The 20,796-nt window shown below is 39.2% G+C and overlaps 1 protein-coding gene across 1 annotated transcript; it reads right to left on the bottom strand.

Annotated features, from left to right (window-relative positions):
• Positions 1–1,172: 1,172 nt before the first annotated feature.
• On the bottom strand, positions 1,173–12,737 carry LOC133059183 (chorionic somatomammotropin hormone 1-like). The gene is made up of 5 exons (XM_061146208.1): positions 12,563–12,737; positions 6,608–6,789; positions 4,378–4,485; positions 1,982–2,161; positions 1,173–1,358 (listed from the first exon to the last, which is right to left on the bottom strand). Exons 1-5 carry the CDS (start codon positions 12,735–12,737, stop codon positions 1,173–1,175), a joined length of 831 nt encoding a protein of 276 aa, XP_061002191.1.
• Between the last annotated feature and the right edge of the window lie 8,059 nt (positions 12,738–20,796).

Genomic DNA, 20,796 nt, shown 5'->3' with positions numbered 1-20,796 from the left:
GCATGTGTATAAGGCCAAATAATTACTGACAAGGATAGTTACTCTATAAGGAAGAGAGAATGGTATCTCAATTCTCAGATAAATGTGTTTATGAATCCAGCTTTCTTATCTACTTGGTTTCTATGTGACCAGTTGGACAATTGTTCAGACTCCCCAGGCGGGGGACAGTTGACACTTAACTAAGCTAGACTTGTTAAACCCAGAGTGATAGAATGTATGGAATTTTTGCAAGATGATGCAGGAAATGAGGATGCAGTGGAGTGTGGGTGAAGACAGCCATTGGAGGAGGATGGAGCCCATTCACCTTTGTGTCTGCTATGGTTTCAACCTTTGTGTTGCCCGGAATTTTCATATGTTGAAATCCTGACTCCCATGATGAAAGTGTTTCATAGGTGGGGCCTTTGGGAGGTGATGAAGTTATTGAGGTGATGAAGGATGGAGTCTCCTGGATGAGATGACTGCTTTTATATATAAGAGACACACGGAGTTTCTCTAGCCCTTTCCCTGATGTGAGGATATAGTAAGAAGTGTGTGATGAAAAGAGGCCTTATCTGATCACACTGTGAAAATCCATTTTTATTGTTCATAATTCTATGATATTTTGTCACAGCAGCCCAGGAGGACTAAGACAGCATCCTAAGAATTTTTAGGCAGTTTAGTAAACCTCATTCTATTTAGGTAGCCACGTACAAAGCAATTATATTGTCTGTTGTAACACTGTGACAATGTAAGAATCAGCTGACACTTTGTGGCTTGCTTTCATAAAGAATTCTCAGAATTCAGTCTTCTTGGTAGCGTGATGAGCACAATGAGTAATTATCTAATTCTTTGTTTCTTATAACTTGACCCAGCATAAATTTGTGTGGTTCTTTAGTAAGCTCTTTAATGGTCTTTGTCATGTCAGTTCCTGCTATTTGTGACAAATTTTAATAGGAAATTCTTTCTCTCAGAGGTAGGGATGGATTTTCTTTTGATTTTCTATTAAATGAAGATAAAAACATTGACAAATTTCCTTCTTAGATTTTGACATCTCTACAGAATCTGTGTTTATTTTGTTTCAGATGAGACCCATTACACCCAAACATGCATTAAATAGCTATAAAACTCAAAGAAGCTTGCAACAGGATGGATCATCACTAACCATCTCAGGATTGGCTGGGATAGTTGTGGGCTTAGCATGTGGTGTATCGGCACTTCAGCATCTGGAGGTAGGTTTCAATTTTACTTGAATCCCTTTGTAGGCAGTGGAACATTTTATAAAAAGTAGTTTTGTTCACATCATCATCTTCCGACATCAGGGAGGAGAGTTCTGACCACACTGGATAGGAGGTCTCCTTCTCCTGCTCTTCAGGATGAATCTAAGTACCCAAAAGATAATGAATTTTATGAGTGTTATTAGTATTTGCCCTTCTTTGTTCCTTCTTATTATCAAATTAAGATTGGGGAAGACTTATGAAACCTCTAGACATGGATTTGGAGCCAGTGTATGGAAAATCTATTAGCAATCTAAAATCAAGAAGCAGAACTCAAGTATGAGTTTGGTTTTGGCTTTCTCTTTCCTTTCTTCCCATCCTCATCCTTTGCTTTGAAGAGGACAAAGAAAGAATATGAACAGACAATCAGTATCAGATCACCTGGGTTGCTTTGAAGAAAATATTGATCTTACACATTCTGTGCTTCAATTCTCTTACCCATGAAAGTATTTCAACCACATGTGCCCAGCAAGAGGCTAGCTTTTGGTGGAATTATGTGCAATGCAGGGAATGCTGCACCTGTCAAAAATTGTAGTTGAATTCTAATTCACTTACAATAGAATCTAGCATTATGAATGATTAAGCTCTCGCTTTATATAACAGCAATTAGAATATAGAAGGCCTGAATCTTGTCCTTATAAAGTCAGATGTTTCAAAACTCATTCCTCAATACGGAGGTCATCTTTCATTCATGAGGAAAGCAAAGAAGGCTTCAGGAGATGGCTCACCCTTTTTTGTATCTCTTCCACACCTTCTAGAAGTACTTTGGTTTTTTCCTCAATCTCTGCAGCCCTTGACAAGAGATCAGGTGAGGCTTCTTTCGAGCGCAGCAGCTCTGTGACTAGGTGATGCAGAGGTTCATCCCACGAGTGGAGCAAACTGACTACCAACCTAAAAAGGATTTTGTCCTAAGCAACCACAGGAAAACAATCTCATTAAAATAAACAAAATTCAGTGGGCTTGGTAACATGTGATTTTCGCTCAGCAAGGCTGAGCATATAAAAAAAAACCTTTATTATTCCTCTGTGTATGCAAAGTTTTTAAAGATGTTAAGGATATAAAATTATAAAATGTATACTATTAGTTTATACTTTGCTGAAATTCTTAAAAAAAAGTGTCATTTAAATAATCCTTTTGATGAATTCTAATTTAGAACATGAAATATTTTCTTTTTCCCTCTGAAATTCAACCATCTCCTCAGTGAGTTCTTTTATATTTGAATGCTTTGCTTGTTCAGGGAGAGAAATCTAAATATTTTTTTGGAGCTCAATATGTGCCTAGACTACCTGACCCAGGAAACGTGGATCCTACCCATGCCCACGTCATTTTCACCCAATGATTCATTTGTATTAATGAATCAAATCCTTCATTAATTCATTTTCTGATTGGTAGTTTTATGATATTTGAACAAAGAGATAATGAAGAAGACATGAAATTCTTAAACACATTTTCTTCAATCCATACCAACAGCAGTCCCATTTGCTATCAGAGCAGTCTTTCTATTGACATGAGTAGGGGCAGAAAAAGGCACAGTATTGTTTTTAGTAACAGCATCAGTGGGATTCACAATGGAGCCCCCCCCCCCCCATTCAGTTCACTACTACAAGGATTGGGCATGAAACTCTCAGGGGCTGAGTATCTCTAATTAATGGCTTGATTTCCTTATGGGCATGAAATAATATAGTGGTACAGGAAATGAAGAGCAGAGAAGCGAATCGACACTGCAATAGAAATATAATAGGAGACCAAGGAGCTGTAGTGAAATACAGAGTCTAGGGTGAGAGCAGCATAGTTTTCAAGGGGGCTTTGTAGCTTAAAGATGAAGAGTGAGAGCTCTGAGTTGTATGAAACCTAGACTCACTGCTTATCACCTGTGTGATGTGTGCAAATCTCTTAATTTTTCTGAGCCTTGGTTTCTTCATCTCAGAAAGTGTAATAACAGTCACTGTGCTACAGGATTTTTTGTAAGGATTAAGCATAGTAATGAACACAGAGCACTTTGTAAATTGTATGGCAGTGTAATAGCCCTCAATAAATTTTAAGTTTATTTTAAATTCATTAAAAACATCCTCTTTATCCTTGACCTTCTTCCTTCATTTTATCATCTCCATTATTAAGATGCTGAGCAGATAGAAAGAATGTTGATATTATTAATAAAGTTTTAGTAAGAGAACAGATTGTATTTAAGAGAAGATGTATGTGAAAATATTTTAAATAATGTTAGGATTGTGGTTAATGTGGGAATCAGAAACGAGCAATTAAAATGAAAAAAAGTTGGAGCTGGGATTAATGATTGAGGTTCAATTTGTAGACTGTGTTTACATCAGAGCAGAGACAATTGTTGCAACCATAAGAAGCAAAACATAATATTTTATAGGACATTTGGGGAGGAGACTCATAATTAAGAATAAAAGTGACAGAGGAATCATTGAGAATGATAAATGAAGTAGGTTTCAGAGAAGCAGAAGAATCAGGAGAGTCTTGAAAGTCAGAAGCAATGTCTCCAATGGTGCAGTGTAGGAGTGACTCTTACGTAGGTGTCACTGGTCACAGGGAATACTCAAAACTGTGTTTCTTATATATCCATGAATTCTGCCAACCTTATATTTTACACATAGAATTTTTTTTTCAGCCCATGCTTTCATACAGTATAATAGCTGCAATCCTGGGTCTAATGCGTTGGTTAAACTAAGGTTATCTGCATGGGAATTTATAGATCTGTTATTTATTTGCTACTACAGATCTTTGGGGCAGGAAGAGAAGGGGATGACAGAGGATGAGATGGCTGGATGGCATCACCGACTCGATGGGCATGAGTTTGAGTAAACTCCAGGTGTTGGGGGTGTTGGTGATGGACAGGGAGGCCTGGCGAGCTGCGATTCATGAGGTCGCAAAGAGTCAGACACGACTGAGCGACTGAATTGAACTGAACTGACAGATCTTTAGTCATCACTTGATTCTATTCATACGTTATCAACTACATAATGTAATTTCTCTTTGATTGCTTAGTATTCCTCCACATTTCTCTGCAAGTGCAGTTACCATTACTCTAATAATCTAAAGCCTAGTAACACGAGTGCACTGTCTCAGTCGCTTGGGTGAAAAACCCAGATAAAATCCTCACCTCTGTATTTTCAGCTTCTTCTTTGCTTTCAGGGGTGGTGATGGATGTAGTGTGGCAGCTGCTGAGGACCTTGGGAGTTAAGTTTTTTCTCTGGCCGTACTGCTTACCCTGGGAGTGATCAAGCACATTCAATTCCTTATGGTTATTTAGGCATTCAATAAATGAAATTCATTACCAGAATATTAACACAGCTGATAGATGTATAATTTTTTTTAATGAGGGTTGCATAATTGAACGTCATTCTTTTTCCTTTATTTATTTATTTATTTATTTTCTTTATTTCCTTTATTTCTTCCCATTATCACTATAAACAATTGTTTTTGTTTTTCACCTAATTTTTATAAACTTGAAACTCTTCCCTCCTTTGCTCTTCCCAGGTTTAATTTCATCCTTTCCAGTTAATATTAGGACAGCAAACACTAAAATTACCACAAATATCAAATATTTAATGTTTTATTAAGTATCTTGTTTTTAGTATTTGAACAAAATATAATACATATGTACCAATATGTAGTTATATAACATCTTGTTTACTGTGGGTTAGAAACTATATACTTCCTTAATAGGAGTTATAAAATTATAACTTTCCTCTGATTAAGCTCTGAATCCACACACCTATAGTTTAGTGTTCACCATAGATGCAGAATACAATGTTGTTGATGATGACAAATGGTAAGTTAGAAAAGCATTGCATAAAAGTATAGGAAATACTAAGCAATGGACTTAGAATAAGAACAGCAAAAATCAGCTAACACATGGATAGAGAAAAAGTAATCTAGAGGAAGTTATGAACATTTAAAGAGATTACTTGGAAGATTTGAAAAAAAATAGCAGTCAAAGATGGAGGATGACAGAAAAACTACTGAGTAAAAAGAACTACATGAATTTAATAGAAACATGAGCATGATTTTTTATCAGTGTCTGCTCTACATAGGGCTACTTGAGTAATCTGAAAGACAACTTCCAAAATACTTTCATCAGAAAGAATAATTGGTTCCAATTCTAAACCAATCCTTCTATTGTACTTCTAAACCTATTCATTGCCAATCTTAGAGCAATGTTTGAAGTGAAAGTCACTCAGCTGTGTCCAACTGTTTGTGATACCATGGAGTTGTCCATGGAATACTCCAGGCCAGAATACTGGAGTGGGTAGCCTTTCCATTCTCCGGGGGATCTTCCCAACCCAGGGATCAAATCTAGGTCTCCTGCATTGCAGGCAAATTCTTTACCAGTTGAGCCACAAGGAAAGCCCAAGAACACTGGAGTGGGTAGCCTATCAGTTCTCCAGGGGATATTCCCTACCCAGGAATTGAACCAGGGTCTCCCGCATTGCAGGTGGATTCTTTACCAACTGAGCTATCAGGGAAGACAAAACAATGTTTAGTAGCATTAAAAAAACTATCATCATTTTGTTTTCCTGACATGGATTCAGTATGTACTGTGGTTGGAAAAGGGCCTTTATGAAGATTAATTAAGGTTAAATGAGCTCATAGGGTGGGACACTGATCAAGTAGGATTAGTGTCTTCATGAGGAGAAACACCAGAGAGATTTCTCTTTTGTCTCTGTGTCTCTGTCTCTGTCTCTCTTTCCCACTCCCTCAACCTGTGAGAACACAGGGAGAAGCCATCCTGGGAAGAGAGAGTTCTTACCAGAACCTGACCTTGCTGGTGCCCTGATCTGGGACTTCTAGTCCCCAGAACTGTGAGGAAATAGGTTTCTATTGTTTAATCCACTGTGTCTATGGTATTATTTAATGGGACTCCAAGCTTCCCTGGTGGCTCAGGTGGTAAAGAGTCTGCCTGCAATGCAGGAGACATCAAGTCAATCCCTGGGTTGGGAAGATCCCCTGGAGAAGAGCATGGTAAGTCACTCCAGTATTCTTGCCTGGAGTGCCACAGTTCATGGGGTCACAAAGAGTAGGACATGACTGAGCGACTAACACACACCTTCAAGATGACAAATACAGGTGCTTTAAACTTATTTTGGAAATTTAAAAATTAAAATTAATGAAAAGAAATTGAATCAGATATTTCACTCTAAGAATCTTTGACATTTCATGAAATTAATCCTTTCTTCGATTTACACATCTTATGAGCTGATGACATGTTTGACTTAGGAAGTGTGTTATTTGAAGTTTGGCTGATGCAGCCTTCTTGTTTAAAGGATAACATAGCCCACTCACTTTCACCAAGGTTTCTTATGGAAATAAGCAAGAAGTACAGTACTTACAAATTCATCGAACATTTCCCTGGCGAGCCTTTGGTTGTAGTTAGCCACCGTGGTTGCTGTGTCAAACAGGTTTTGAAGGGGAATCCGGCACTCGCCAGTTTGGTTTTTACAGTATGGTGCATAGTCCTCACCCTGGCACAAGAGTGGATTTGACACCACCAGCAGCAGGAGCAGGCGGGACCCTGCATAAATAAAAACATGAGCCACTCTGAGATGATGTATTAGCCTGAGGTTAGCAAAAGCCATCCTGTCCAGGGAAGCCTCATCTCTCCCTGTTGCCCTGAGCAGAATTTGATCCAATGAGCCAACTCATTGGAAAAGACCCTGATGCTAGGAAAGATTGAGGGCAGAAGGAGAATGGGGCAACAGAGGATGAGAAGGTTGGATGGCATTACCAACATAATGGACAAGAGTTTGAGCAAACTCCGGGAGATAGTGAAGGACAGGGAAGCCTGGCATACTGCAGTCCATGGGGTTGCAAAGAGTTGGACATCACTTAGGGACTAAAGAAGAAGAACATCAGAATTTTTAAGGTTTTCTCTTCTCTGAGTTGTATAGTGCCATGGTATCTAAGAATAAAATGGTTATTTAAAATTAGGTGATGAAAGTAAAAGAAGTGTTTCTCAAAAAGCAGAATTAAGTTGGAGAATTGTGGGACTATATCTCTGAACATCTAATCTTATTGGGACAAGCAAGGAGAATAAGAGTTCATATAACACAGGCATGTTTGTGTACATATATTTCTGTGTGTATATGCTTGTGTTATGCATAAAGATAAATATGCACTTAATTCCTACATGGAACTTTGTGCTTTTTCAAAATTAGACTATATAGGAGGCAGTAAGTATAGCTGTGGTTGTTACAATAGTCATGTATGGATGTGAGAACTGGACAATAAAGAAAGCTGAGCGCCGAAGAATTGATGTTTTTGAACTGTAGTGTTGGAGAAGGCTTTTGAGAGTTCCTTGGACTGCAAGGAGATCAAACCAGTCAATCATAAAGGAAATCAGTCCTGAATATTCATTGGAAGGACTGTTGCTGAAGCTCCAATACTTTGGCCACCTGATGCAAAGAACTGACTCATTGGAGAAGACCCTGATGCTGGGCAAGATTGAAGGCAGGTGGAGAAGGGGTCAACAGAGGATGAGATGGTTGGATAGCCTCACCGAGTCAATGGACATGAGTTTGAGCAAGCTTCAGGAGTTGGTGATGGACAGGGAAGCCTGGCGTGCTGCAGTTTATGCAGTCGCAGAGAGTCGGACACAACTGAGTGACTTGAACTGAACTGAACTGAAGGACAGAAGAATATCATAAATCCGAATGTAATTGATCATTTATTGGAAGACGGCTAACTATATGACATTTTTTTCTGTTAAAATATAATTTGGTGATCATATAACATACCTAAATATCCAATATATGACTGAAGAGGAGCTCAGTGTATTATCCACACTGTAACTGAAGGAATCAATTATCAATGGATAACTATGCATTAAACTTGTAGTTGAATGAGCAAAATAAACTGATAAACACTTTTGTCCTTTTCTCAGTGTTCAGTTCAGTTCTGTTCAGTCACTCAGTTGTGTCTGACTCTTTGCAACCCCATTAACTGCAGCACGCCAGGCCACCCTGTCCATTGCCAACTCCCAGGGGTTCACCCAAACTCATGTCCATTGAATCAGTGATGCCATCCAACCATCTCATGCTCTGTCGTCCCCTTCTCCTCCTGCTCTCAATCTCTCCCAGCATCAGGGTCTTTTCAAATGAGTCACCTCTTTGCATCAGGTGGCCAAGGTATTGGAGTTTCAGCTTCAACATTAGTCCTTCCAATGAACACCCAGGACCCATCTCCTTTAGGATGGACTGGTTGGATCTCCTTGCAGTCCAAGGGACTCTCAAGAGTCTTCACCGACACCACAGTTCAAAAGCATCAATTCTTCGGCACTCAGCTTTCTTTATAGTCCAACTTTCACATCCACACATGACTACTGGGAAAACCATAGGCTTGACTAGATGGACCTTTGTTGACAAAGTAATGTCTGCTTTTTAATATGCTGGTCATATTGGTTGATCATAATCAGTATTGGTTGGTCACATGCTGGTCATTCTAGGTTGGACATAACTTTCCTTCCAAGGAGTAAGCATATTTTAATTTCATGGCTGCAATCACCATCTGCAGTGATTTTGGAGCCCCCCAAAATAAAAGTCAGCCACTGTTTCCACTGTTTCCCATCAAGCCATACTCTCTACCTATAACAATTTTAGGTGCTATTGTGCCCAAGCATTGAAATTGGGGCTCTTCCCAGAAATGAATAGATATGAGCCCTGCTCCAGAGTTTGTGTTCTTGATGCTGGAATCTTCTGTTCTCTGGTCCACTAAGTCCCACACTTTCTCTTCTGAGCATCATCTGGTTCTCCTGTTTACACAAGTGTTTGTACTTTGGTTTTCCTATTGATTCTCTTGTTCTTTTGATCAGACTACCCAGGCTCTTGATGGTTTATTTTTCAGACCCTTTTGTTCTTTGTTTTTCCTGATGCTTGTTAATGTATTTGCTTTCATACATTCCTGAATTTCAGTATCTACAGCTGTCCTACCCTATCCTCTTGCTGTCTAAATTTTGGCTTTTAGTATTACCATATTTTTCTGAACTTCATTTTCCTTTTGGTCCAGTTTCTGGTATTCAAATTAATCTGGATTCTCATATCTGACTGTTCTTGGTGCCTCAGGCAACTTTGAGAAGTTGGCTTTCTCTCTATGCAATACTGCCCCTTATTTCGATACCATTGCAGACTTTCTATAATTTCACTTCCTGCCTCATATTTTGTCTTTGTCTTTTTCCAGCTGCTGTAACTTCAGTACTATGTGTCTTTACATTGGTATTAATATTTATAATAAATTCTGAACCTGATGTAGCAGATAATTAATACAATCAAAATAGTAATAATAAATCCCCCCAAATTATAATCCATAAATGTTCCCATTTTTAAAAGATTTTCTGTCCAAATATTATTGAGATCCCCTAACTCATGTTTCATTACTAAGTGGTTCAATTTTGAGATAGAATATACAGAACAATGGAGTGGCAAACACTGACAATTACCTTGCTCTTTATATGTCTCATTAGTAACTGTGTAAATGTTAGCTTTTGTACAGTAGGGCTATTCCTAGCACACATTAGAGCTCCCTGTGGGGTGATTGCTTTTGATGAAGAATGTGCACTGAGAACTATAATCGCCAAAATGATAAGTGGACATGAAAGGAAGCAATGCAAGGAAGACATAGGCTTTTGTTGTTCTTGTAGGAAAAGATTGCTCTGTTTCTCATCTCCATATTTAACAAAACCGTTATTCTCCCTTTGATTTTTTAAAAATTTGGGTTATTTGCATTTTTTGCTCTTTGGTTGTATGAATCTCACATAGTTTTGGATATTAAGACCTTATCAAATATGTAATTTGCAAATATTTCCTTTCATTCCATAGGTTACCATTTGATTTGTTGATGGGTTCCTTTGCTGTGCAGAAGCTTCTGAGTTTGATGTGGTCCCACTTATTTATGTTTGCAGTTGCTGCCTTTGCTTTTTGTGTCAAACAAAACAAGAAATATTGCAGACATATGTCAAGGAGATTCTCTCAATGTTTTCTTCTAGAAGTTTTATGTTAAACTTTTTAATCCATTTTTGGTACAGTTTAATTTTTTGCATACAACTATCCTGTTCTCCCACTACCATTTATTGAGGAGACCATCCTTTCCCATTGGGTATTCTTGGTTCTTTTGTCATACATTAATTGACAATACATGGGTGTGTGCTTCTTTCTGGATTCTCTGTTCTGGCCTGTTGACCTGTGTATATGTTTTTATGCAAATGCCATTCTATTCTGATTACTTTATATATTTATAGTTTTCTTTATTTCTCTTTCAGATAGCTTGCTATTGGTGTATGGATAGGCAACTGAGTTTTGTATATCCGAATACAGTATACAAAAAATATGCTACAGCTTTATGGAATAGACATTTCCCCCCTAAATAAGACATGCAGATGGCCAAAGGGTATATGACAAGATACTCAACATCAATAATTACCAGGAAAATGCAAACCAAAAGCACAAGCAATATCACCCCATACCTGTTAGAATGGCCATTAGCAAAAAGATAAGAAATATTAATAACATGTGTTGATGAGGGTATGGAGAAGCAGTAGGTCTTGTGCACTGTTGCTGGGACTGTGAATTGGTGCAACTCCCATGGAAAACAACTGTGCAGATTCCTCAAGAAATTTAAAAGAGTAATGTTATATGATCCATTAATCCTACTTCTGGCTTACCTCAAAGCTCAAAGCTTACCTCAAAGACCCAGGTTCAATTCCTGAGTTGGTAAGATCCTCTGGAGAAGGAAATGGCAACCCATTTCAGTATTCTTGCCTGGAGAACCCCATGGACAGAGGAACCTGGCAGGCTACAGTCCCTGATGTTGCAGGAGTTGGACACAACTTAATGACTAAAACGAAACCACAATCCTACTTTTGGATATATATTCAAAGGAAATGAAATCATTATCTTAAAGAGATATTTGTACTCCTATGTTCATTGAAGCATTATTCACAGTAGCCAAGATAAATGAACAATCTCAATATTGTCAACAGGTGAACAGATTAAAATAATGTGATATGATATATATGTGTGTGTGTATGTGTGTAAATATTATTTAGCCATGTTAAAAAGGGAGAAATTATATCATTTGTGGCAAATGGATAAAACCGGAGAGCTTGATGCTAAGTGAAATAGGACAGAGAAAGAGAAATACCATATGATCTCAATTATCTGGAATCTAAAAAAAATTGGAACTCAGAAACAGAACAGGAAAGTGATTGTCAAGAGTTGGAGGGTGCAGAAAATAAGGAGAGATTTGTAAAAGGTTACACATTCTCATTTAATAAGGTCTGAGGATCTAATGTAGAGCATGGTGACTATAAGGGATAAGATTGTGCTGTATAATTGAAATTGCCTGAGAGAATGGAAATTATGTATGCTCTTTATGAAAAAATAAACAGTAAACCTGTGAGGTGATGACTTTGTTACTGAACTCAGTAGAAAAGGAAAATCTTTTCTAAGACATACATACGTTAGGGTCAACACGATGGTGGAGGAGTAGGTGGACACGGAGTACATCTCTCTCCATGGATGCATCTAGAATTCATGTACAGGGTTTTCCTGGAAGCTCAGTGGTAAAGAATCAGCCTACCAATATAGGAGGCATGAGTTCAATTCCTGATCTGGGAGGCTCTCCCATGTCACAGAGTGACTAGTACCATGCACCACAACTATTGAGTCTGTTTTAGAGCCTAGGAACCACAAGTGCTGAGACCACATATCACAACTACTGAAGTCTGTAGTACTTGGAGTACCTGGAGCCCATTCTCTGTAACAAGAAAAGCCACTACAATGAGAAGCCCCATATGCTGCACCTAGAGACTGTCCCCCACTCTCTGCACCCAGAGAAAAGTCTAGGAAAGCGTGAGTTGCACTAATTTGTGTTGCAGGATGGGGGAGTAAAGAGGTACTGGGGAAATGAGAAATGCTCACATTTTCAATAGGTTTCCTGTATTTTTCTACATTTGCTTCTTCTTGTCCGCCTTCTCTATAAGGATGGTGTTAAAAAAAGAATTAATGCAGATTTAAGTACCTCTAGAGATGTATCAGGAGTTCCTGACCACTAGAAAGGAAATCACAGATTCATGCAAAACTCACTAGGATTAAGGGAAGAAGGAGGAGGGAAAGCAAGCAGAACCAGTTTGCACCAGGGGGTCAGGGAGCTGAAGCAGGGGAGAGATCCTGGCATTCAGGGCAATTGGTTGGGCAGAAGGGAGGCATTTGAGGCTTTTGGAGTGAAGTAGCTGATCTGTGACAGTCCAGGTGGAGTGGAACCACACAGATAATCCATGCCGTGGCCTTATATACCTTGAACAAGGTCGCTGATCCTCTGGTGCCCACGGTGGTTGGATGCTGGAGCCATGGGGATTGGAGAGAAATCCCAGGATGAGGACTGCTGCTGCTGATGGGGAGATGGCCCAACAGGACAGAATGGAGGAAATCTGTGGTGGGGAATGCCTAAGGAGGAAAACCTGGCAACCATAGAAATAGTGTGCAGTCACATCCTGGGGGTGGAGCTCTCACTGTTTCTTCTCTCTTATCAATGCTGGTACCTGCATAAGAGCAATAGGGAAAGATCACAGTGATGGTGGCCTTCGAGTGACCAGTGCTCTGAGCAATAAAAAATGTCAGTATCTCTATACACCTTAAGCGGGTATGCTAAATTGTTTCAGGCGTATTCAACTCTTTGAGACCCTATGGACTATAGCAACCAGGCTCCTCTGTCCAGGAGAATTTGCCAGGCAAGAACACTGGAGTGGGTTGCCATGCCCTCCTCCAGGGGGTCTTCCCTACTCAGGGGTCAAACCGGTGTCTCTTACTCTCCTGCATTGACAGGTGGGTTCTTACCACCAGTACCACCTGGGAAGCTGATATATAGGCTACCCTACCTATCCTATTCTCTTACTATCTAAATTTTGACTTGTAGTTTTAAAATTTAACATCTAAATTTATGTGTGTTAATGTTTATTACAGAAAGACCACACTCTTCCTCAGTGGTAGTGGTGGTCTATGTCTATGGTTAAAGACCTAGGACAGGCTTCCTCTGCCCTGAGATGGATTTCCTGTGCCCTGACCTTCAGGGAGGTCAGGGGGTGGCCAACTCCATCTATGTATACCTTGTGTGTGGGTCTGCTGCAATTCTGCAGCATCCTCACAAAAACTTTGTCTTAGCCACTGGAGATGCAAACTGCGCAGTGTCTCAAAACTTTACTCAGTTCCAGTGGGTTTTATCAGGAAGGCGCAACCCTTAAGAATAAAAACAGACTGCCTAAAAAAGAATACTAACTCATAGTCTTTATCATCTTCATAAATTTAAGTGATAAATCCTACCAAACTCATTCAGATACATTCTTACATAAATTTTTTATTGGCTGCCAAGTTGTAAAGCTGGAGCATTCATAATCTGGAGGAGTCCATACAGGCTCTTTCCACATCAAGACAATATCTTGCCACATTCTTTTCCAGTTGCGTTGATGGGCCACAGTGTTTGCACACAATGAAAGAGCTCAAAGATAATGGATTTAACCCAGAAAAAAAATTCAACTCTCTTGCTTGTGAGAAGCAAGAAACTTCTTTTCACTCTGAAAATATCATTATTTTGGAGGTAGAGAACTTTCTCTCTTGCTTTCCATACACTTACCACATATTAGATTTTGATGTAAAATTTAACCATTATTTCCCCTAAATCTTTTAGTGAGCTGTCCTTTGCTTTCCAGACCTTCTATCACAAACTGCTCTGTCCATCTCCTGGAAGAGCCCCAGTCCGCTAATATCCCTGGGATCCCCTTTTGTTCTGTCTAATACTGACTCTGTTCTTCAGCCAGACTTTGCTTTAAAAATACAATTATATGACCCAGCAATACCACTTCTGGGCATACACACCGAGGAAACTAGATCTGAAAGAGACACGTGCACCCCAATGTTCATCACAGCACTGTTTATAATTGCCAGGACATGGAAGCAACCTAGATGCCCATCAGCAGATGAATGGATAAGGAAGCTATGGTACATATATGCAATGGAATATTACTCAACCATTAAAAAGAATTCATTTGAATCAGTTCTAATGAGATGGATGAAACTGGAGCCCATTATACAGAGTGAAGTAAGCCAGAAAGATAAAGAACATTACAGTATACTAACGCATATATATGGAATTTTAAAAGATGGTAATGATAACCCTATATGCAAAACAGAAAAAGAAACACAGATGTACAGAACAGACTTTGGAACTCTGTGGGAGAAGGCGAAGGTGGGATATTCTGAGAGAATAGCTTTGAAACAAGTAAACTATCAAGGGTGAAACAGATCACCAGCCCAGGTTGGATGCATGAGACAAGTGCTCCGGCCTGGTGCACTGGGAAGAGCCAGAGGGATGGGATGGGAAGGGAGGCAGGAGGGGGGATCAGGATGGGGAACACATGTAAATCCATGGTTGATTCATGTCAATGTATGGCAAAAACCACTATAATATTGTAAAGTAATTAGCCTCCAACTAATAAAAATAAATGAAAAAAAAAGGCAATTATAGTTGGGTTTCTGCTTCTTAAACACTTGGATGGCTGTCTCTTGTCTTTAGAAGAAAGTTTGCTTTCTTTTTCACTCTTCTTGGGTCTCTCCTAGATCTTGCCTTTGTCTGGGCTTCAGCTTCACTCCTGCCCTGTCTCCTCTCTTCTCTCTCCAGTCCAGCTACACCAGACCTTACCTGTTCCTTGAAAACACCATCATTCTCCTCCATCTTCCCTCTCTTGTTTTCCTTTGCCTAGAATGTTTCTTCCTATAATTTCCTCAGTCAACTGTCTGGAACAAATACTCACTGTGTTTCTACTGCATTGGGTTTATTAACATTCTTAATTTGTTCAGTGGACAAATGATGTTACTCATAAGAATTATCAGATGTGTGCTCCCTGTAATAGACAATATTGTGTTTGAACCAAATCTGCCCTTTGAGGAAATCTAACAGTGGAGACAGAACAAAGGGTGTGTGTGAGTTGATCAAGAAAAGGATAATCAGAGCTATGAAGTTATTCATTGATTGTCTTTTATGACAACCACTGTAACCAGTTTTTCTCAGTATACTTTCCTGTAGATATAGAAATGAAATTTTTTCATGCTACCACATATGGGGCAACTCTATACTGCTTCCTACCCCCATTTGAAACAGAAGATCTACAACTCTTGAGCAGGAGTGGCAAGAAAACTTACCACTAGATTCTTGATTATTATTTAAGCTTTAATTAGGTAGCATATTTTCTGCCATCGCTGTGTGAGTGCCTCACATGTTGCAAATTTCTTTTGAACTCAGGCAGATGCTTATCAAGAAATCATTCATTTCTACCTAAGCACTTTTGGGTGACAGATCAGTGCTTCTGATGATACCACAAGCAGTACTTTTACCAAATCTTAACAGTTAGCTTATATTTCATTATAAATGGGAAAGTGCCTTGAAGTTTCCCAAACCGTTCAATGTCATGATAATTGATAAAAAAGCAACATCAATTTGGGATAACTGCGAACAGCCTTCAGATGGCTAGGCACTGAGATAATACTGTGACTGGGATCATCTTATATTAAAGACCTTTTTTTCAATATCACTCATGCTATAACACAGGAGGTAATTTATAATGTTTAAATATATGCTGCAAACACCTTTTTGGATAAGACATTGCAATATTTAGTCCATGGGATACAAATAAGTGAAACACATATATTCTACCCTAAAAGGCTCTGTAGTCTTCTTGAGAAAACACCACATATAATGAGGGGGAAAAAAAAAAACACCCTTCATAGAATGTATTCTTAACAATCACAGATGATTTTAGATTTGAAAGAGACTTTATAGTCTTTTTTTTTTTATAACATTTATTGATTTATTTTTGACTGTGCTATATCTTCATTGCTGCTTGGGCTTCATTGCTGCTTGGGTGGGACTACTCTTGGTTGCAGTGTGCAGGCTTCTCATGGCAGTGGTTTTTCTTGTTGTGGAGCACAGGTTCTAGGCTCGTGGGCTTCAGTAGTTGCAGTTCCAGGGCTCTAGAAGGCAGGCTCAACTGTTGTGACACAAGGGCTTATAGTTGCTCCTTGCCACGTGGGATCTTCCCAGACCAGGAATCAAACCTGTGTCTCCTGCGTCAGTGGCAGATTCTTACCACTGAGCCACAAGGGGGCCCTGTGATCTTTCAAATCAAGGTCTTCTGCAGTGTCTTTCATGGAACACTGGCACATATGAACTTTTACACAAGTTATCCCCACTTAGTTAACTCCTGAAGGGATGCCTTTTTCTCCTCTAAAACATAAATTTCGGTGCCAACAGCTGGCTGAATAGTGACCCCAGGGCTGGGGGCCCTCTGCAACCATCCCATTGCAGCTCCCTCCAAGTGAGTTAACACTCAGCGGAGACTGTTTTGTTAGTCCTCATACTTGTTAATGCCCATGGTGCTTGCTATTGTAATTTTGTAATGTAATGATCCTAATGACATGTGGATAATAACAATCTGCTTGCATTGCAGGAGACCCCGGTTTGATTCCTGGGTCAGGAAGATCTGCTGGAGAAGGGGTAGGCTACCCACTCCAGTGTTCTTGGGCTTCCCTTATGGCTCAGGTGGTAAAGAATCTGCCTGCAATGTGGGAGACCTGGGTGTGATCCCTGGGTTGGGAAGATCCCCTGGAGAAGGAAAAGGCTACCCACTCTAGTATTCCGGCCTCGAGAATTCCATGACTGTATAGTCCATGGGGTCACAAAGAGTCAGGCACGACTGAACTGGTGATGGTGTTGGTGATGCACAGGGAAGTTGGTGATAGACAAGGAAGACTGCCATGCTGCAGTTCGTGGGGTTGCAAAGAGTCGGATATGACTGAGTGAACTGAAATGAATGACTTGTGAGTGTGATGGGAGCAATTTTAATAAAAACAAAAATGAAAAAAATATTGGTAAGACCCTTGAGTCTAAAAGCATTACTATCCAATTAGGAATGATCTATGACATGTAAACAGAAAAAAATTAAAGCTTAGGCATCTGTACTCATTTTTTTCCCCCAGTGTTTATATACTATTTTATTTTACAAAACTGAATGTAGTAATTATAGACGATGTGTGATAATTTTGACTTTTGAACAAAAGACAGAGGAGGAAGTTGGAAACTACTAAACGGGCATAACCAAAAGAGGCCATGGCCACATAGAAGAGATGCATCAGAAAATAAATATATCTAAAGGACTTTTTCATTTAACAACAACCAAAAAAACTACTGGTGCAATCCTTTGGTTAAGGAGGATTCTACTGCTAACCATAGCATCCTCTGGGATAATCAGGATGTTTGTTTGCATAGTTCAAGATCTGATAACTTCTGCAGCAAACTATTATGCTCTGAGACATTTCTTCTCTCAAAAGTTTCTGTTGCTTTCTCTGCAAGTGACCCAAGAGTATCAAGATTAAGAAAAGGTAGGTTTAAAACAAGCTGTTGGGTTCTCTGTTTCTTCAGTCATGTTTGACTCTTTGACCCAATGGACTGTAACCCACCAGGCTTCTATATCCATGGGATTTCCCAGGCAAGAATGCTGGATTGGGTTGTCATTTCCTTCTCCAGTGGATCTTGCCAACCTAGTGACTGAAGCTGCATCTCCTTCATTGGCAGGCAGATTCTTTACCACCTAGCCCACTGGGAAACCCAGTTTTAGTGTAGCACATGCCAACAAATGAGCAAGCGCTGTCTTCCATTCTTGTTTGGCCATGGTTAAGCAACCCAAAAGTATATTTGAGAGTGTGGTTTTCCTATAGGTATATTCAAATCCATGTGGTAATATTCTGAATATTACATTTTTATCAAAGAAAGTAATTATGTATCTAATTTTGTCTTTCTTACAAAAGCAAATTCCTATGCCTCACTATAAGAAATGTTTTTCTTAGGGAAACTGAAAACTTAGATATGTCTATCTTTTAAAATTAATTTACTTATATTAATTGGAGGTTAATTGCTTTACAATACTGTAGTGGTTTTTGCTATACATATACATGGGTGTACATGTATCCCCCACCTTGAAACCCTCTCCTAACTCCCTCCCCATCCCATCCCTCAGGGTTGTCCCAGTGTATCGGCTTTGAGTGCCCTGTTTCATGCATCAAACTTGGACTGGTGATCTCTTTCACATATGGTAATATACATGTTTCAATGCTATTATCTCAAATCATCCCACCCTCGCCTTCTCCCACAGAGTCCAAAAGTCTGTTCTTACTATCTGTATCTTTTTTACTGTCTCACTTATAGGGTCATCATTATCATCTTTCTAAAGTATATATATATATATATATACACTGTATTAGTGTTTTTCTTTCTGACTTACTTCACTCTGTATAGTACACTCCAGTTTCATCCATCTCATTAGAACTGATTCAAATATGTTCTTTTTAATATCTGAGTAATATTCCATTGTGCATATGTACCACAGCTTTCTTATCCATTCATCTCCCAATGGGCATCTAGGTTGCTTCCATGTCCTAGCTATTGTAAACAGTGGTGTGATGAACATTGGGCACACGTGTCTCTTTCAATTCTGGTTTCCTCACTGTGTATGCCCAGCAGTGGGATTGCTGGGTTGTCAGTTCAGTTCAGTTGCTCAGTCCTGTCTGACTCTTTGCGATCCATGTACTGCAGCATGCCAGGCCTCCCTGTCTATCACCAAATCCCACAGATTACTCAAACTCATGTCCATTGAATCAGTGATGCCATCCAACCATTGCACCCTCTGCTGGGTTATATGGCATCTCTATTTACAGTTTTTAAAGGAATCTCCATACTGTTCTCCTTAGTAGCTGTACTAGTTTGCATTCCCACCAACAGTGTAAGAGGGTTCTCTTTTCTCTGCACCCTCTCCAACATTTATTGTTTGTACTCTTTTTGATAGCAGCCATTCTGACTAGCATGAGATGGTACCTCATTGTGGTTTTGGTTTGCATTTCTCTGATAATGAGTGATGTTAAGTACCTTTTCATGTATTTGTTAGCCATCTGTATGTCTTCTTGAAGAAATATCTGTTTAGTTCTTTGGCCCATTTTTTGATTGGGTTGTTTATTTTCCTGGTATTGAACTGCATGAACTGCTTATATATTTTTGAGATTAATTCTTTGTCAGTTGCTTCATATGCTATTATTTTCTCCCATTATGAAGGCTTTCTTTTCACCTTGCTTATAGTTTCCTTCACTGTGCAAAAGTTTTAAAGTTTAATTAGGTCCAATTTTTTAATTTTTGCTTTTATATACATTACTCTGGGGGATGGGTCATAGAGGATCCTGCCGTGATTTATGTCAGAGAGTGTTTTTGCCTATGTTTTCCTCTAGGAGTTTTATAGTTTCTGGTCTTACACTTAGATCTTTAATCTATTTTGAATTTAATTTTGTGTATGGTGTTAGAAAGTGTTCTAGGTTTATTCTTTTACATGTGGTTGACCAGTTCCTTTTTATTGTGGAGATTGCTCCCTGTGGGTGGGGTTAGACTAGTGGCTTGTCAAGGTTTCCTGGTTAGGGAAGCTTACATCTGTGTTCTGGTGGGTAGAGCTGGATCTCTTCTCTCTGGAGTGCAATGAAGTGTCCAGTAGCAGGTTTTGGGATGTCTATGGGTGTGGCTTGACGTTGGGCAGCCTGTATTTTAATGCTCAATGCTGTGTTCCTGCATTGCTGGAGAATTAACGTGGTGTGTCTTGCTCTGGAACTTGTTGGCTTTTGGATGGAGCTTGGTTTCAGTGTAGGTTTGGAGGCCTTTGGATGAGCTCTTTTCAAATAATGTTCCCTGGAATCAGGAGTTTTCTGGTGTTCTCAAGTTCTGGATTTAAGCCTCCTGCCTCTGGCTTTCAGTCTTATTCTTACAATAGCCTCAAGACTTTTCCATCCATACAGCACAGATGATAAAACATCTAGGTTAATGGTGAAAAGATTCTCCACAGTGAGGGACACCCAGAGAGGTTCACAGAGATACATGGAAAAGAGAAGAGGGAGGAGGGAGATAGAGGTGACCAGGAGGAGAAGAGGGGGAATCAAAAGGGGAGAGACCAATCTACCCAGTAATCAGTTCCCTAAGTGTTCTCCACAGCCGGAACATGCAGAGAGATTCACAGAGTTAAGTAGAGATGAAAAGGGGGAGGGAGGAGATAGAGTTGACCTGAGAGAGAAAAGGGAGAGCCAAAAGGGAGAGAGCAATCAAGCTAGTAATCACACACCTACATGAAAATGGATACTGAAAATTAGATTCTTAAAGGTACAAGATAGATAGCAAAAACCAAAGAGCAAAGGTTAAAAACCTGGATTAGAGGTTAGATTCTAAAAAATAGAGTATTTTAAGTACAAAGCAAAATGAATCACAAAAATTATTTAAAAAATTATATATGAAATTTGTTTTAAAAATAGTGTCTTTTTTTGCAAGATAATAGTAGGTTATAAAAATGAAAAATAAAGGAGTAATAAAGAGCTTAAAAGTAAAAAATAATGGTAATAGTAAAAATATGCCTAGGAATTTCTCTGGAGATGTTGTGGGCAGTGTGGGGTCAGTTCAG

This window comes from Dama dama, chromosome 7 (genome assembly GCF_033118175.1).
Source record: "Dama dama isolate Ldn47 chromosome 7, ASM3311817v1, whole genome shotgun sequence".
NCBI lineage: Eukaryota > Metazoa > Chordata > Mammalia > Artiodactyla > Cervidae > Dama > Dama dama.
The sequence above is the reverse complement of the archived record's forward strand: the minus strand, read 5'-3'. Positions and strand labels throughout refer to the sequence as shown.

Bases quoted from the DNA above. Each gene is read 5' to 3' on its own strand.
- LOC133059183 (XM_061146208.1), bottom strand. From the start codon at position 12,737: ATGGTTGCCAGGTTTTCCTCCTTAGGCATTCCCCACCACAGATTTCCT. The intron at 4,486-6,607 runs GTAAGTACTGTA...GATCACTCCCAG, and splicing joins GGGAAATGTTCGATGAATTT to GGTAAGCAGTACGGCCAGAG. The intron at 1,359-1,981 runs GTGAGCCATCTC...TTGGGTACTTAG, and splicing joins TGGAAGAGATACAAAAAAGG to ATTCATCCTGAAGAGCAGGA.